At 40.8% G+C, this 17,102-nt stretch overlaps 1 protein-coding gene across 6 annotated transcripts in view; it reads right to left on the bottom strand.

Annotated features, from left to right (window-relative positions):
• Positions 1-11,963: 11,963 nt before the first annotated feature.
• Positions 11,964-17,102, bottom strand: part of MITF (melanocyte inducing transcription factor) — a 225,370-nt gene continuing 220,231 nt past the window's right edge. For all 6 annotated transcript variants that reach the window (XM_047850199.1, XM_047850201.1, XM_047850204.1 and 3 more), the window contains one exon: positions 11,964-15,566. In XM_047850199.1, coding sequence (XP_047706155.1) covers positions 15,165-15,566 — 402 coding nt within the window. In that variant the 3' untranslated portion in view covers positions 11,964-15,164. The remainder of the gene's footprint in view (positions 15,567-17,102) is intronic.

Genomic DNA, 17,102 nt, shown 5'->3' with positions numbered 1-17,102 from the left:
ACACATTCAGTACCAGAATACAGCACTATTCGATATATTTTTTGGGGTGTGTCTATTGTGGGAGGGAAGGTAGCCAAGCCAAATAAAGTAGGCATCTAGTATGTCTTAGCAACCACTGTGAGTGGTGTAAATAATGCTAGATTCAGACAAAACTACCTACAAATTAGAGTATTAAATCACAACTCACATTACAATAACATGATTTGGTTTCGTGTTCACTGGAATAGAACTGATCGTATGGAACTAATGCGATGTTTTGTGTGAATGTCACATTAGTTATGCATTTGTTACATGAGATCGTGGGCGCCAGAATGCAATTCATTGGAATAAACAGAAGAGCCTAGTGGCATTAAAGCCTAAAGCTATAAAGGGGAATTTGCCTTCATTAAGCCTTCTCATACCATAATTAAGGTGACATTACAGCCCGCGCATTTTCTTAATAAATATCTCACGCTGACATCAAACAAAAGAAGAAATCAGTAATACTATTTATTTCTGCAGATTTCGTGTGAACAAAGATCATTCTAAAGTAAGCGGTTTTTGTCTAAATATATCATGCAATGACAACACGCCCTACCACAGAATAAAAAGATGGTGTGTGTGGATGCATGTGTGCATGAGTGTTTCAAGCCTTTCTCTGGACTCTGTTGACCAAACTACCGATGAAGGGAACTGCCGTGGGGACTATCATTATGTGTTTGGAGGAAGAAGTTCAGATCAGATCCCCCACATTTATATGTGGGGACATAAAACCTAGCGATGACATCAAAAAATCATGTCTGTTCTAAAGCTGTTAGAAGGTAAGCTTCATTTTCAAGGGCCTTTCTACCTGTGCTAACTCCACTTAAAACAATGTTTGATATAGAGTAGTTGCTCAGAAAGGTTTAAATGAATGAATGGTAACTCTCATTCACCATTTCTGCTTAATCAACAGCTAAGTCCCTATCAATGTATTTGACAGAAATGCAATATATAATAAAACTCCAACAGAAATGAGAACTGATTATAAAAAAAAACCCTCAGTGCCATATAAAATTTTACTGCATACGTCCACCTCTCCCCAGAAACCTCAGTATGAGACAGTGAATATATATAGTGAGCATGGATTGCAGTACACGTATCTAGGTGGGCAAAAATTTAAGAAAAAAAAATAGAACTTGTTTCATTTCTCTAAAACAAGATTTAATTTCTCATTTGAGCCTATCACCTCCTCTTAAGGAGGTAGAAGGCTCATCTTCGTCATGTGCAGGTCATCTGCTTCCTTTTCCCATGGGGTTTTGTCTAAGTTTCATGTGAGTCTGTAGAAAAGAGGCTCTGGGAGCACCCTGTCCTCCATGGCATTTTCTCTGGTCCTTGGCAATGGGCCCATGTGGGTTACTGGTGAGTCTTTTCTTATCCTCCTCTACAAGATCCTTCTATGATTGGTTGTTTCCTTCTTCAAATCCAGGTCTTCCTAGTGGGTGGTGTGCTAAGCGTCTAGGCCCCATCCTACCTCAGTGCTCCGGTCGTCATGTTTTCTTCTAGAGCACTGCTACCTCTCCAGGAACTCAACTGGGAAGAGCTTCATGCCTCCTCTGTTTTCAGATCCATAAAACTACTTGTGATTTTTGCCATCTCCCCAGGCTTCAACCAAAGAAGTAACACTGCACAGGGCCTGTCTTTCTGGTACCACTCCTATCTTTGTTCTCGTTATTCTCCCTCTGACCTTCTCTTCCCCACTAACCAGGGAGTCTTTGTATCCAAATATTTGTCCTATCCAGTGATAATCTTTTCTATTTTCCTATGAAGAGCCTCCTCTCTTTTCTATTTTCTGAAAATGCCTCCCTTTTCTGAGTCCAGAAGCACAGGATAGTTGAGCTTCAGCAAGTTGTGGACAGACCAAGGAGGAAATGGGAAAGTTGGGCTAGTATTATAAAAAATATTTTTCCACCCAATGAGTCTTCCATAGGCAGATGAGCTGAAGCAAAGAAAGGAGGAAGGAGGCAGGGCTGGGGAGTGGGCAGTGACAGGGAATTCTGTCCGGGCTGTGGAAGGAGCAAGTGAAGGTTGACAGAAGGATGCTCTAGAGTCCAAATCCTACAGGTTGGGATTAGTCAAGGGTACACAGCAACCAGGGAAGACTAGGGACACTCAGAGAACTTGGGTAAAAAGTTCCAAACAGAGCCATATTTATAGGATTTTTTTCCCCTTAATTTGAGAGAGAGAGAGCAAGTGGGAGGGGAGAGAGAGAGAGAGAGAGAGAGAGAGAGAATTATAAGCAGGTTCCACACTCAGCATGGAGCCCAACATGGGGCTAGATCCCACCACCCTGGAATCATGACCCGATACAAAGTCAAGAGTTGAATGCTCCACAGACTGAACCACCCAGGCGCCACTATAGGAAGAAAGGCTTTAAAAAAGAGAATAAGACTTCAGCTCCTCAACCCTTCTGCCTTCCAGAGCAGCGTCCATGTCCCTTCCCCTGGAATCAGAGAAAACTTATGATTGCTGCCATCAGCAGAGCAGAAGCAACATTTGTTGACTTTTGAGGCCAGGTCACACAAAGCCATGCAGTTTTAGTCTGGGTGTTTTGAAATACTTCCTCTTGGGGTGCTCCTTCTCAGAAACGACCCACCATGCTGGGGAAACCGAAGCCACATGGAAATGCCACGTGTGGGCACTTTGGTCAACGGTCCCAGCCGAGCCAAGTCTTTTGAGTCACACGGCCCAGGCGCCAGACTTGTGAGTGAAGAAGCTCCAAATGATTCTAGCCTTGGGCTACTGAGTCACTACCAGTCGCTGGAATCTTCCCAGCTGAGGCCCCAGTCATCACGAAGCAGAGAAAACACAAGCCATCTCAGCTATGTCCTGTCCAAATTCCTGACCTACAGAATCTGTGAGCATAACAAAATGCTTTTTGTTTTGCACCATAATTTTGTGGGTTTTTTTAATGAAGCAATAGATAAGTGCTACCGTTGGGAACCAGAAAGAAGCAAAACACCAGAAAAGTAATGAGCTGGAGCTACCTATTGCTAGAACAGAAGGTCCGTCCAAGAAAAAACAAAGAAACTCAGCGTCCGTGGCACAGTAAGAGCTAACAATTACTGAATGTTAGTCTGTAACGCACTGACTCTTTGATATGTATTGATTCTGCTAGTCCCACACTGCGATATAAGGAATGTTATTTACTGACATTTTACACGTGAGGAAAAAGAGGTAAACAGATGTTAGAGATCTTGCCCCTCATTACAAGTCTGTCTCCAGCAACCATGTTCTTAAGCACATTATAAAGTCTGCTATGGGACAGAACTTGTGTGGGTTGTATAGAAAAATTTGCAAACCTAGAGAGAGTCCTATTAGCATTTTTGATAAAAGAAAACCAACTAGGGCACTGGATGGCTCAGTCAATTGAGGGTCTTACTTCAGCTCAGGTCATGATCTTACAGTTCATGAGTCTGAACCCCACATCGGGCTCTCTGCTGTCAGCAAAGACCCGCTTCAGATCCTCTGTCCCCCCTCTCTGTTTCTCCCTCTCTTGCACTCTGTCTCCAAAAACAACAACAACAAAAAAAAAACCAACCACCAACTACCAGCCTTTTTCCTCAAGAAGCTCTGTTTAGGGGCGCCTGGGTGGCGCAGTCGGTTGAGCGTCCGACTTCAGCCAGGTCACGATCTCGCGGTCCGGGAGTTCGAGCCCCGCATCAGGCTCTGGGCTGATGGCTCGGAGCCTGGAGCCTGTTTCCGATTCTGTGTCTCCCTCTCTCTCTGCCCCTCCCCCGTTCATGCTCGGTCTCTCTCTGTCCCAAAAATAAATAAAAAACGTTGAAAAAAAATTTAAAAAAAAAGAAGCTCTGTTTAAAAGATAACAAAAACAAAGTTTGACATCTCATACCATTTCAAGCACTATGACCAAATGCAGTTGGGGCTTCATATAGCCACTAGGTTATGTTGGCTAATAATGGAGTTTTTGTTTTTGTTTGTGCTTTACAGAGAAAAGACAACTCTTGCTCAAAAGAAAACACTGTTGTATAAGTGCAACCAGAGAGAAAATAACAATAGCCATCAGGTATGACCACGTGTGAAAGTATGGGTATTTTCCATTTTCTCTCATTAGCCCTCACCCCAGCCCTCTGAGATGGGCACTTTTACCCTCATCTAGATGAGGAAACTGAGCCTCAGAACACTAAAATTATTTTTCCAAGACATCATCACATTTCCCACAGCCTTAAAAAAAGGAGGAGAAACGTGCCTTTACAGCCTTCTTTTCCTGCAGTAAATCAGAGCACAGACAACAGCATTGGTACTAGTTTCAATGCCTCTTGTATGATTTTCAGTTTTGTGCTGTGTGTGTGTGTGTGTGTGTGTGTGTGTGTGTGTAACACAATGTGCTCAGCAGGTTCTCATCTCCAACAGGATAGGATTAACGTTCAGCTGACAACCAAAGAAATATTCAAGGTTATCATCCAGACTTTTATAATAATTCCCGTAAACAGATAAAATGGGCCTGATGGTTTCACTAACTGAGGTAAGATACATTTTGCCAAATTTGTTTTGCTTCTCACTATTATAAAAGAGTAACTTCATCTCAGGAGCTTCATTTTAGTAACACACCAAATCCTTAGGTAGCTTTTAAATTCTACTCAACGATTCTCATTCAAACTTTTGCAAAGGGAATTTAATTTGGTTTTGCTTAAGCAAGAAAAAAAAAAAACAACTCAATGATTTAAATGACTTGAGTAGGAAGGCCAGCAGGAAAGGGTGAAAGTCCTAAAAATAATGTCATTGAAGCAAAGGATGAAGAAGAAGAGAAGGAAAAAGGAGGGAAAGTAAAAAGAGGAGAGAAAACATTTCTTCCTTTTAATTGTAGAGCGTATATAGTATACAGTATTTGCAAATACAACTATACAACAAAATCTCAGAATACATACTTTAAATAAGTTTGTTTCTTTTTCACACAACAGTCCAGAGATGAAAGGTCCAGGGCTGGTGGGGCAGGTTGGCCATAGTCATCTGGACATCTACTATTTCCTGGCCAGTAATGGAGGGCTGTTCACATCTTATCATCTGGCATTGAATGACCTGGTCCCATGGAGTTGCAAGGGAAGTTGAAAGAAAAGGAACCCAGCAATGCGGCTATGAGCTGAGCTAAAATCTAGAGCATTATATCACTGAAAGGAAAAAGAAAAAATAGGTATTGGGGGACTATTATCAGCTTATGCCACAGGGGTCGAGAAACTATGGTCCAACTCCGGCACCACCCTATTCTTGAATAGCTCAAGAGCTAACATGGCTTTTACAGATGAACACTTACAATCAGTTTGATGCTAGAGAACACTAACAATGAACCCCAATTTAAGCAAAATGTTATTACCTCCCTCCCAAAACTTCATTAGTCTCATGATTACAAGTGTGTTGCAAAAATTGTACTCAATTATTGTTATTATCCCTTGAAACTCATTAATGTAAATAAAACTTGTGGCAATTTATTTTCCCTCTTCTCATTTAAGTACCAACATAATATCCTTGATTTTTTTTCCTGTAGGTCCACAAAGCCTACGGTATTTACTACCTGGTTCTTCCCAGAAAGATTCACTGACCACTGTCATAGTCTGAGCTGGACTAATTTAGTGAAACTCTTGCCAAGGACAGAAAGAAGAATGGCTTATGAGGGGCAGAGCGAAACAGAACCCCAGGATCCCAAGCACTCTGGCCTGTGTTTCTAACCATAGTAGCACTTATCTAAGCAAGTCACAAAGCCAGTAACTTCTGTTAGCTAAATCCCAGCGGGGAATAGGAGAGGAGGAGAAAAACTTCTCTTCACAGCCATAATCAAAGCAGGAAAGCCGATGTACAGCACCTAAGAAGAATGCCCAGATCTTCATACATGGCCCAAGACACAATTCTGTTAACTGTAAATAGCTTAACCAGATTAGCAGTTCTCCCAAACCAATGGCAGAGCCACAGCAGTAAATTGGAAGGGGTTGGGGAGGAAACAAGACAGGGTAAGAGTACCATCTTTAGCACCGCTTTTTTTTTAAGTTTATTTATTTTGGGGGAGGGGGAGAGAAAGAGAAAGAGAGAGAGAGAGGAGTGGGGAGGGGTAGAGAGAGGGAGAGAGAGAATTCCAAGCAGGTTCCACACTGTCAGTGCAGAGCCCCATGTGGGGCCCGAACTCACAAACCACGAGATCGTGACCTGAGCCAAAATCAAGAATTGGACGCTCAATCACCTGAGCCACCCAGGTGCCCCGCTAGCACCTCTTAATACAGGGACCACAACCTCTGTTCCATCTCTGAAGCCCCCAAGGACACGAATGTCTTACAGCTCAATGAAATGATGATCTTCAAGATGACCTTGTGCCACCAAGCTCAGGTAAACTTATATTCTTTATATTCTGTTTCAAAAAGCAGGGACTAGTACACTTGAGAAAGTCTATCATCAAAATAGTGAAGAGGACATTTGGGCCAGTTAAAGTTACATTATTTAATTCATATGGAGCTTGGACTCTCCCAAGAACTCTCATGAAGAGGACGTGGTGACCACCCTTGTGACCAGCTATTTCTACAGTTTAGCAAACAGACTCTTTTAACCTAGTACTCTTTCCCAATCTTACTTATGTTTCATGCTACTTTTTAAAAACACTACACCTTTACTGATAACATGGTGGCAAAAATTGCCAGTACTTTTCTACTGATTGCGAATCTGATGATTTTACATACAAGTGACAGGGAAGCAGCTCATTGGTTTAAGGAAAGGAGGACGAGATAGAGGAAAAGGTGGAACAGGACGGGGAGGAAGAGAAGAAGAACAAATAGGCTATGAAGAAAATAAACAAGATGGTGTGTTAAGAAAATACAAATGAAGCTTCCTTTCTGAAACGTGGTCAGTGCCCTCATCTCTGAAGAGGTAAAATTTAACCTGAACCCTAACTGATACAAAGTCAAATGTTGGAAAAGCAAGAAGTAGACACCCACAGACAGAAAGGACACCTGAACAAGGGCCAAAGGAGGAAATGGTGGCCTTCTCAGCTTTCAGCCTGTCTCTTTTCCCTGCAGACGGACAGAGTCCATCTGGCTCGATGGGTGGAAATATGATGAGGCATGACCTAGCAGTCTGTTCCATCTCCTGGCAACAGTGATTGGTCCAGGAATAAGCACACTGGCTAAGGTGGATTAAGGAGACTCTGGGAGGACAGAGACACCTTTTCCATGCTAGTTGATAAAAAAGTTTGGGGCTATCAGTCATTCTGCCATCTCCCAGAGAGAGCTTGCATGAGAATACAGCCAATAGAGAGCAGAGCAGGGGTGAGTAGGAGACAGCACACCATTCATGACACTGTCATTTGAATACCTGAGGTCACTGTTCTGAGTTTCATCCATGCAGGTTTTTTGTTACGTGACCAGTAAATCCCTCTTTTCAGTTTGAGCCAAATGAAAAGTTTGGTGCAAGTGAAAATACCCTGACAGCCGAGTGGGCTTTGGGAATGATGGAAGTAAGAGTTCTTGGGTATTTGGAGGAACTTGTGCTTTGTGAGTGCCCTCCACATCTTATGGAAGCACTGGGGTCCTAGGATGTCCACATGGTAGAGGACTGAGTAGGGACTGGAGGTGAGAGCTGGAGAATTATTTCTGAAACTCTAGCCACAAATGGAGAGGAGGGAGATACAACTGAAGGGATTCAACACCTTCTACCCCTCCCTTTCCACCATCCTGCCATTAAAGTAGAGGGAGGGAATGTCCCAAATTGATGCACCCAGGAGAAGCAAGAGACTGGAAAAGGTAGAGCTTGGGCAAAACTTTTGAGAGCTACAAGAATGAATGCTTGTGGTTTTGCCTGCCCAGAGTCTCCTCCCCATTTTAGGAGTAGCATCACCCCCTTGCAGTCTAGGCGAATCAACTCCACTCTCCTTTCCCTCGGTCCCTGGAGTTTAGGTGCCACCGACGGAATCTAGTGGAGTGGACCATGTGATCCAGACCTAGCCAATTGGCATGTTCCATCTTCCTGCCGGGGTGATCTTACTCTCAACAGGACTGACCAGAACTGATACGGGGACTTGGCCATGGACACTGGGAAAGAGGTACTGGTTTTCGACTTGGGGTCGACTTGGGGGGGGGGGTTTAGACTTGGGGTCTAGATGAGAAGACTCACCTGCAGAGAGGAGTACAGAATCAAGAAAATGAAGGACAGGGCAATCGAATACCTTTGAGCCCTTAAATTCAGGTATATGTGAAGTTACATTTACCATTTCAACTGTGTGGTCCTATGAGCCAACTAATTCCTCTGTCCCACCGAAGCGAAGTTCCTCTGTTCACCATTTCTTTCCAGGCAAAGAGTGGGGCCTGAAAAAAAACATACTTTTAAAAAGGTGTTGAATGAAAGAAGTGTCTGATCTCATTTGTAAGGAACAGAAAGATGTGTTTTCCCTCAGACTTTGTAATCTAGGGTATTTCAATTCTTGAACAATCTTAAAACTATGATTTACCAAACACAGGATGATTGGTGTGGCTTGTGTGGGTTGGCCTACAACCCATTCACTGAACTTCTGAGATATAACCTAAATGTTAGGATTTGCCTGCATTGAAAAAGAAATCACTGAGACGACTATGTAATTCTGAATACCGTACAGTTCTTCCTAACTCCCTTCCACCAAAAATCAATGAGCAGGACCCAGAGTTATAAACCAATTGAACAGTAGCCAAGATCTCCATCCTACTTTCCAAACATTGGGTATTTGTATTTAAATGGGTGGGAGACATGCAGTTTAAAGGACTACTTTTTACCAGTCATAGAAAAGGTATATCGAACGTGAGCATAAGAGAATTTACATTTCCATTGAAAATGAGATCATAGGTTACTTCTGAAATTCAGGAATGATAATATTTTAATGGCAATAATTTCCCTACCCGGAATTTTATACTTTGAGTGGAATTCCAAACCTAAGCTAATTTGCTGATTCAGGAGTAATTTCTTTTAGCGACAATCGTTTCTACTTGTAGAATAAGAAACAAATGTAAGCATACTTACCTTAGGGAATGAAAGAAATTATCTTTTATCAATTCTATATAATTTCCTGAAAAATTTCTGGAACTTCCCAAATTCTGTCCTTTGGAACCACCAGCAAATGTTTTACACACACACACACACACACACACACACACACACACACACACACTCACAAAATCCTGTGGTCAAATAAGATTGTGAAACATTGAATACTAACTATTCTCAATCCTGAAAACTCTCAGGACGTATTAGCATATTTGAGAATGTGACAAGTCTTTCAGTAGACATACCTGGTCAAATGTGTTGACTGCTGCATTCCCCAGCATTAACTTCTTCAAAATCAAATACAGCATTTTGCTTCTGACCCCAACCTCCAAGCCCCTGTTCCCCAAAGCAACTTTTGGAACAGCTTGTGGAACTAGTTCCATAAAGCAAAGTTTGGGAAACACTAGTTTAGTGGTTTCTATCTACACAGATTTTGCTGTCTGAATAATATGGAAGGCATTTTGAGTGACAATTGCACCCATTTGGATATAACTTCAACTGACTCCATAATTAGAAATTTAAAATGCAAATTTCTCAAAAGCAAACTGCCTTTACCATTTAGAAATGTTGCTGAGACTTACTTGGATTTGCGTATAGTTATATTACTTTCCAGTATATCTGGGATAGGTAATAGGCTCCAAAGACCTATAAATATTGAACACAAATAAGATTAGCCTTGTCTAAATTTTATGTATAAACAAAGGCTTGACAATTTTAATATGGCAAATGTACTTTTTTTTTTTTTTTGGTACATGCCTCTTGGGAAAACTGGGAATGGAATGGAAGCTTCTTCATTTATATTCTGCACAAGATGTATATTAAGGATTCATGTTAGTATGGGTGAAGACACGAAGCCATTGCTATTGAGCCTCAGATGTGGCAGCAAAGAATTAAGAGATCATCACCATCTCTCTCTAAATATAATGAAAATCTAACTTTACAACACTCCTGTTAAACGAGCTTTCCTCATGCTACTTGGCTATGCATTAAATCTTGGCATACACAAAAAATAAAAACAGGGTAGTTCTAAAGGTTCATTTATGTTGGCTGGATTATGAAGATTAACTCCTCAGATGGTATTCCAAAGAAGTCATCAAATGTAAGTATAATTGAAAATAAAAACCTGAAAATCATTTAAATATTGATAGGAAAGTGAACAGATAGGATATAGGCAAGACACGGCTCTTCAGATACATAACATCAGTGTGTATCATAAAGGATTAAAAAGTTTAATCCTCTAGGGAATAGAATAGACATTTCAACTTCAGCAGAGCACATTTTCTGGGAATAATATAGTGTAATTATTCTCATGGCAGAGGTACACGTGCAGATTATACACATTTAATACCAATTAAATTTTAGGTCATTTGTGTTGATGATGTTTTTAAAAGGTGATAAATGGGGTTTATTATTCTCTAAAATATTCTAATCCAGGGTCTTAGATACAGTGAGGTCCTCTTCTCTAATGTACCCTGTGGCTTCTGTCACCTTGCCAGTTCCCACAAATATTAGCTCTGTGCCAATGTGCAGCATTTTTCAAACAGCGCATGCCGCCGCCGATACCTACATTGACCTGAGGGAGTCCAGGGAGCGCGTCCCATTTTAATAATGAAGGTGATGACAACAACATAAAAGCAGTTACCATTTACTGAGCATTTACTACATGCTGCCAAGCAAAAATTCCACTCTGTTACTTTGAATGGACTTCACAAGACCCCCACGTGGTAGCTATTGTTATTGGCCAATGAACAGAAAGGAAATTGAGGCACTGAGACGCTGAGTAGCTTGCTCAAAATCACAAGCTGGAAATGGGCAGAGAGACAAGAGTCAAATTCAGGACATTGAGCTGGCAGTCTACGGTCTGTCACTTCACAGATACGCTTCTTTGTTACGAGGGTTCGCTTAATGAAAACATTTAAGAAATGTGTAAGTCTGTGAATATGAAAGAAAGTCATACAGGTTGTAGGCAAATGTCTGATGATCAGGTAACAGTGCTCTAACACACAGTATGCTTTCTTTTCTTTTCCTTCGGCAGGGGGAAGCTAGAGATGAAGGATCCAAGAAGACATCCTGAGATACTGAGCTTCAACCTTCAACTTACCTGCTTTCGGCGGTGCCCAGAAAACCTCTTGTTCAGAGAGGAAATCTTCCTACTTTTACATGTTTTTAAGGCATCACACAATCACATTTCTATGGGAAATATAAATAATTCAAATAACTCTGAAAAAGAAAGGGTTTGATTATTGTATATTACACTTTAAGGGAAAAAAATCAAATTTAAGAAAAAGCTGACAATCAGATCAGAAGCATTACAGGAAGTTTCTTGCGCATTTTCTCCAGAGGTTAAACCAGAAAATGTTTTAGAGAGGGCAGAAGTTTAAGGTCTAGCTGGGGAATAAAGACATGTTTTGTCTGACACTTCCCAAGTCAAATCCAACATTTATCAAATGATTCCTAAGTGCTGTATTTAAAAAAAAAATACAGCCAGGAGCTGGCAACCTGGGTATATTAAGCTTTCATTATTGTAAATTTGTATTTTAAAAACCCAGTATCTTTTTCGTAAATATGCAAGGGCTTCTCCGACAATTTCTCTTTTTGTAAAGCCACCTCTCACTAAAACATGTTAAATAAAACTCCTATATGTAAAATGAATTCTTGGCATCTGGGAGTTTAAAATCTCCCCCAAATTCAGAGGGGGAAAAAAAGCTGTATAATTATAGTTCATCTGAGTGCAAGTCATAATCAAAAAATGTTTAAAACCAAAAAGTAATATCTTAGAATGGCATTTAAAACCAAAAAAGTACTTACTGGCATTTTAAAATTTCTCATGCAATTTGTTATTCGTAAAATCAGAAGAAAGCGTGTGCTACCATTCCTGATAAGGCAAGCAATATTCAAGATTGTCAATTAACTAAAAAAAACTGGCCACCACTATGTGAAAAACCAAATGCTTTAATGAGGCTATCAAGAACAACAGTTCAATTATTTCATCGGATACATTAATATCGATCCATAATATACAGTGCTATGGACCATACAGAAATTATTGCTGCATCCAACAGCAGGTGACTATATTATTAACATTACAGTACCAAGCGTCCGCAAGAGACAGTCATTTGTCATTTTTTCAAGACATAGGGTTTTTTTAATATACTGTTATCAACACCAACTTTTCCCCAGTGCATTTTTAAAAAATATTAATAAGTGCATTCCTTTGTGCTTTATTTTATATCTCTTAACTTCCTATGTATTTTATTTGTTCTTATTGCTTTATTATTTAAAAAACAACCAGAAAGAACTTTGTCATCCTATGTATGACCAGGTTGTTTGTAGGGTTTTTGGCAAAGTCAAAAGGTTTGGTGTTTCCGTTGCCTTACCCAGAGGCAGGTGGGCAAGTTTGGCATTTTGGTCCCTCCACATGGAGGCCCAACCCCGAGGCACCAGTCTGCTCTCGGGGATGGGGGGAGTGGTGTGGATCATTCTCTCGTCACAAACGGCGACCCCAAACCACCGCTTCTTGGCTTAACTAGTCCCTACAACAAATCCACACTCGATTTGGCAAAAAAGAAAGAAATAAAACCACCCCCGAGGCTGCAGCATTCTCCTGGGCTTACTCACCCGCCAATCCCAGAAATTGTCTCTTAAGAAGAGGGGGATGGGGAAGCAGGCAACAGTGAGCTCAGGAGTTGCGAAAGTCAGGACAGTGGTACAAGATGCCATGCTTCCTCTCAACAGAGCTTTCTATGAGGTCACTTGGCCCTGGTCACCTTCCCTGGGCCAGGGGCTACGCAACCTTGCACCATTTTTTAAGAACCCTCAAAATCAGCTAAAGAAAAGAAGCATCATACCATCGCGATCTTTGACTTCTTCACCCGGCTCCCCTCCCCCCATAGAGATATGAAGAGAAAACCAGACAATGCTATGATTGTATCAATGAACACTATGGTACAGTTAGCTGTTCATGCAAATCTGCATCACTATTCTAGGAAAAGAGCTATACAATTAAGGGGACTGAAAGAATGGGAATTAATTTTCCCTACCCCCGTAAGTAATAAAGCTATAAAACTGATAGCATCATCAATGTCTCCAAGGATTCTCATTGCCCGACGTGCATGGGAACTATGCAGTCGATTATTTTCATGGAAGCCATCCATTCAAACACCTGACAATCACACCTTCGCTTTGAACCATCCAATACCCATCCACCAATTCAGATTTGATATTTAAACTCGTTTTCTTTAAAAAAAAAAAAAAAAAAAAAAAAACCTCCTGAATAAGGTTTCCTGATGAAAGAGGTTGGCACTCTGTCACTAAAATATATTTAATATTAAAAATATCTGAAGGAAAATTGGAAGCTCTTATATTGTCTACATAGGCACCATGCTCCATGATCCTCTTGACTATAGATACCATCTTGAAACTGTCTCCTATATTACAGTTCAGTCAGTGCTAGTCCAAAAAAGACTACTGCTATATTTAAGGCACTTCATTCTGAATGGATATGCTTTATGCCCCTTGCTATTCAATTGTAGGCTGCTACTGAGAAATTCCATTCAACAGCCTGGCTCTTAACACCGTATGTCAGCTGTATAAAACACGTAGGCCAGATAGATTACATGTAACACTATACTATTATTGCATAGGACTACACGGGATAATGCACTGAGACTAACTTACAACGTCGCTGCTTGTTAAAACACTGTTATCAAGTAACAGTAATTTGCCAACACAGTATTTCGCTCCTTCAAGAAAATTCAGCAAGTTTGCTGAAATGAACCCCAATTTAAGTGACTACAATGGGCGTATTAACGCTATGGTTATCAGTCTCCAAGAATATTGCTACTTTTATATCACTAAAAATAAATATGCAAGTTTATTCTCTCTAGAAAGCTGGTTTTCACCTATTAATACTACACCTTAAATGTGTGGAAAAAACAGTTCTGAGTGAGACTGTCATATACAAAATATTCGCAAAGCTCTCTTGAAACACAAGACCTTGCATAAAAGTTTTCTTTCACGTGTGTACAAAGAATGCGGAAAACCACGAGTGAGTTGTAAAAATATTGAAACCTTGCCATTTTAAGATGCATACTCTTACAAATTAATACAAACATATGGAAAAGAACGATGATAATAAAGAATCTGTACAAATCAAATGAACAGGAAAACATAATTTAAAAATAAAAATAGGAAAGCTGATTAGAAATGTGCCCAGTTTGGTTTTCTTATCAAAAGTGAAATTGAAGAGCGGGGGGGGGGGGGGGGGGGGGGGGAGAAACAAATAGGACAACTTTCAGGGCTCCTCAATATGTTCCTTTGAGAGGACATGCATTTCCTTTTCAAAATAAAATACAGGTTAGGGAAAACAGAATCACACTCATGGATGAGGGTAACTGTAATCAGAGCAGAGAGTGAAGGACAGCAAGATGAGACCCCATGTTTCAGATCCTTGGTCTCTAACCCTTCAATTTCACTTGCACCTAAGTATGGCAGAGCAGTTACATTTTCTAACCAGACAATCCTCACAAAATTGGTTGCACTTTTTTTTTCTTTTACAGAATATTGTATTGCCTTAAATAGTTCGCAGCAGAAAGACTAAATGGCGTTAGAACGGTACTGGATCTTTAAGGCAGTACCAATGAATCAATACATTTACAAATTAAAAAAAGGGTTAGTGTGGATTTCTTTTCTTCTTCTCTTTCCTCAATCTCTTTCTCTCTGGGTTTCTTTTATTTGGTTGGTTTACATTCTTTCGATTAAACTTGACACTTAATTTCCAAAGATGTCACAGGCATAAAAATCTCAAACCAAGTCTCCCCTGGATAAAAATGGACAGAAATTTCTCTGATGCAAAAATCCTCTTGCTCAGAAAGCTAGAGTCCGGGGTGAATTCAGTTCACAGATACTGCACACTTATCGTACAATACTTTGGAGGCATTTGTAGTTGTAAAATAGAATATACAAGTCCGTTTCACAAAATTCTAAAAATAAAATATATCCTGGGCTATTGATAAAGCATGAAAAAAAATTTTTTCATATTAAAGGAAAATTATCAAGAAAACCCCTTCAGGTAAATTATGAAACCTACGAATCAAGAAAGGAAGCAGTTTTGGACAGCGCAGAGCAGGGAGGGCCTGCTAACAAGCATGCTCGGTTTCTTCCATGCTCATGCTGCTCCTTCGGCTGCTGGCTTTGGAGGCTCCGGGAGACACCGACGAAAGGAGTGGGTCAGTTACGCCAACGGGAGAAAGAGTGTCATCCATCAGGATGTCTTCCAGTTTGGATCCCATTTTCGTGGGGACGCTATAGGCCTGGTTGCCTTCGGTCCCGGCTCCAAGGTTGTTGTTGAAGGTGATGGTGCCATCTGTGAGATCGAGTGTCGTCGTACAAGGGAGGTCTGCGTGGTGCTGAAGGAGGTCTTGGCTGCAGTTCTCAAGAGCGGGTTCTTGCTTGATGATCCGATTCACCAAATCTGGAGAGCAGAGGCCCGTGGATGGGATGAGCGAAAGTCCATGAGCTCGAGCCTGCATTTCAAGTTCCTAAAATAAAAGCAAACAATCAGATGCTTAAAAAGGGGGAGTATAAAGGATTTTAGGCAGTGAAACCACTGTATAGGATACTATAATGAGGCATACAGGTCATTCTGCATTTGCTCCAACTCATAGGATGTACAACACCGACAGTGAACGTTAGTGTAAAGGGGGACTTTGGGGGGCAGCGTTGTGCAGTATAGGTCCATCAGTGACAGTGAATGTACCACTCTAACGGGGGATGTGACAGCTCCAGAGGCTGTACATGTGGGAGAGCAAGAAGTACATGGGGAATCTCTTTGCCTTCTCAATTTTCCTGTGCACCTAAAACTTCTCTAGGGGCACCTGGGTGGCTCAGTTGGTTGGGTGTCCGACTTCAGCTCAGGTCATGACCGCACAGCTCATGAGTTCGAGCCCCACGTCGGGCTCTGTGCTGACAGCTCAGAGCCTGGAGCCTGCTTCGGATTCTATGTCTTCCTCTCTCTTTCTACCCTCCTCCACTCATGCTCTGTCTCTCTCTGTCTCAAAAATAAATAAACATTAAAAAAAATTAAAAAAAATATAAATAAAACTTCTCTAAAAAGTAAAGTATTAAAAAAGAATCAGACATTTAGAGGGAAAAAAAACCCAATACATTATGAAAACAATTATTTTGTTCTTTTAAATTAATAAATGCTGGGGTGCCTGGGTGGCTTAGTCGGTTAAGCATCTGACTTCAGCTCAGGTCATGATCTCATGGTTCGTGGGTTGGAGCCCCATGTTGGGCTCTGTGCTGACAGCTCAGAGCTTGGAGCCTGCTTTGGATTCTATGTCTCCCTCTCTCTCTGCCCCTCCCCCGGTCACTCTATGTCTCTCAAAACTGAATAAATGTCAAAAAACATTAAATTAATAAATACTATTTCTTAAGAGTATAGGAACCACGGATCATATAAGGACATGATTTTTAGGTGGTATATGCATTTCATTATCTATTAATGATAGAGAGACTGAGATATCAATATTCATGAAGATAAATTTTTAAAAACATGAAAATAAAAATAAACATGAAAATAAAATTTCAAAATGTGAGATTAAAGGAAAACATTTGGTAAATAATACAGTTCTGGGGTCCCTCCACTGTGCACACACATCCAGGACACTAACACATTTTTAAATACCCAGGGAGGGGCGCCTGTGTGGCTCAGTCAGTTAAGTGTCTGACTTTGGCTAAGGACATGATCTTGTGGTCTGTGAGTTCGAGCCCTGCGTCGGGCTCTGTTCTGACAGCTCAGCTCCTGAAGCCTGCTTCTGATTCTCTGTGTGTCTCTCTCTCTGTCCCTCCCTTACTCTCTATCTCTCTCTTTCTCTATCTCTCTCTCTCTCAAAAATAAATAAACATTAAAAACATTTTTTTTTAATACCCAGGGAAATAGTGCACTACTCTGAGAACTACCAAATTCAAGACAGTTCACAGTTTCAGCATTAGGTGGCGCTACACTCTTTTCCATCACATCATAATCACTGCAAAGCCAAGTCTTCCACGGTTGCTGCGATAAAACAAAAAAG

Source organism: Prionailurus viverrinus, chromosome A2 (genome assembly GCF_022837055.1).
Source record: "Prionailurus viverrinus isolate Anna chromosome A2, UM_Priviv_1.0, whole genome shotgun sequence".
Classification (NCBI taxonomy): domain Eukaryota; kingdom Metazoa; phylum Chordata; class Mammalia; order Carnivora; family Felidae; genus Prionailurus; species Prionailurus viverrinus.
The sequence above is the reverse complement of the archived record's forward strand: the minus strand, read 5'-3'. Positions and strand labels throughout refer to the sequence as shown.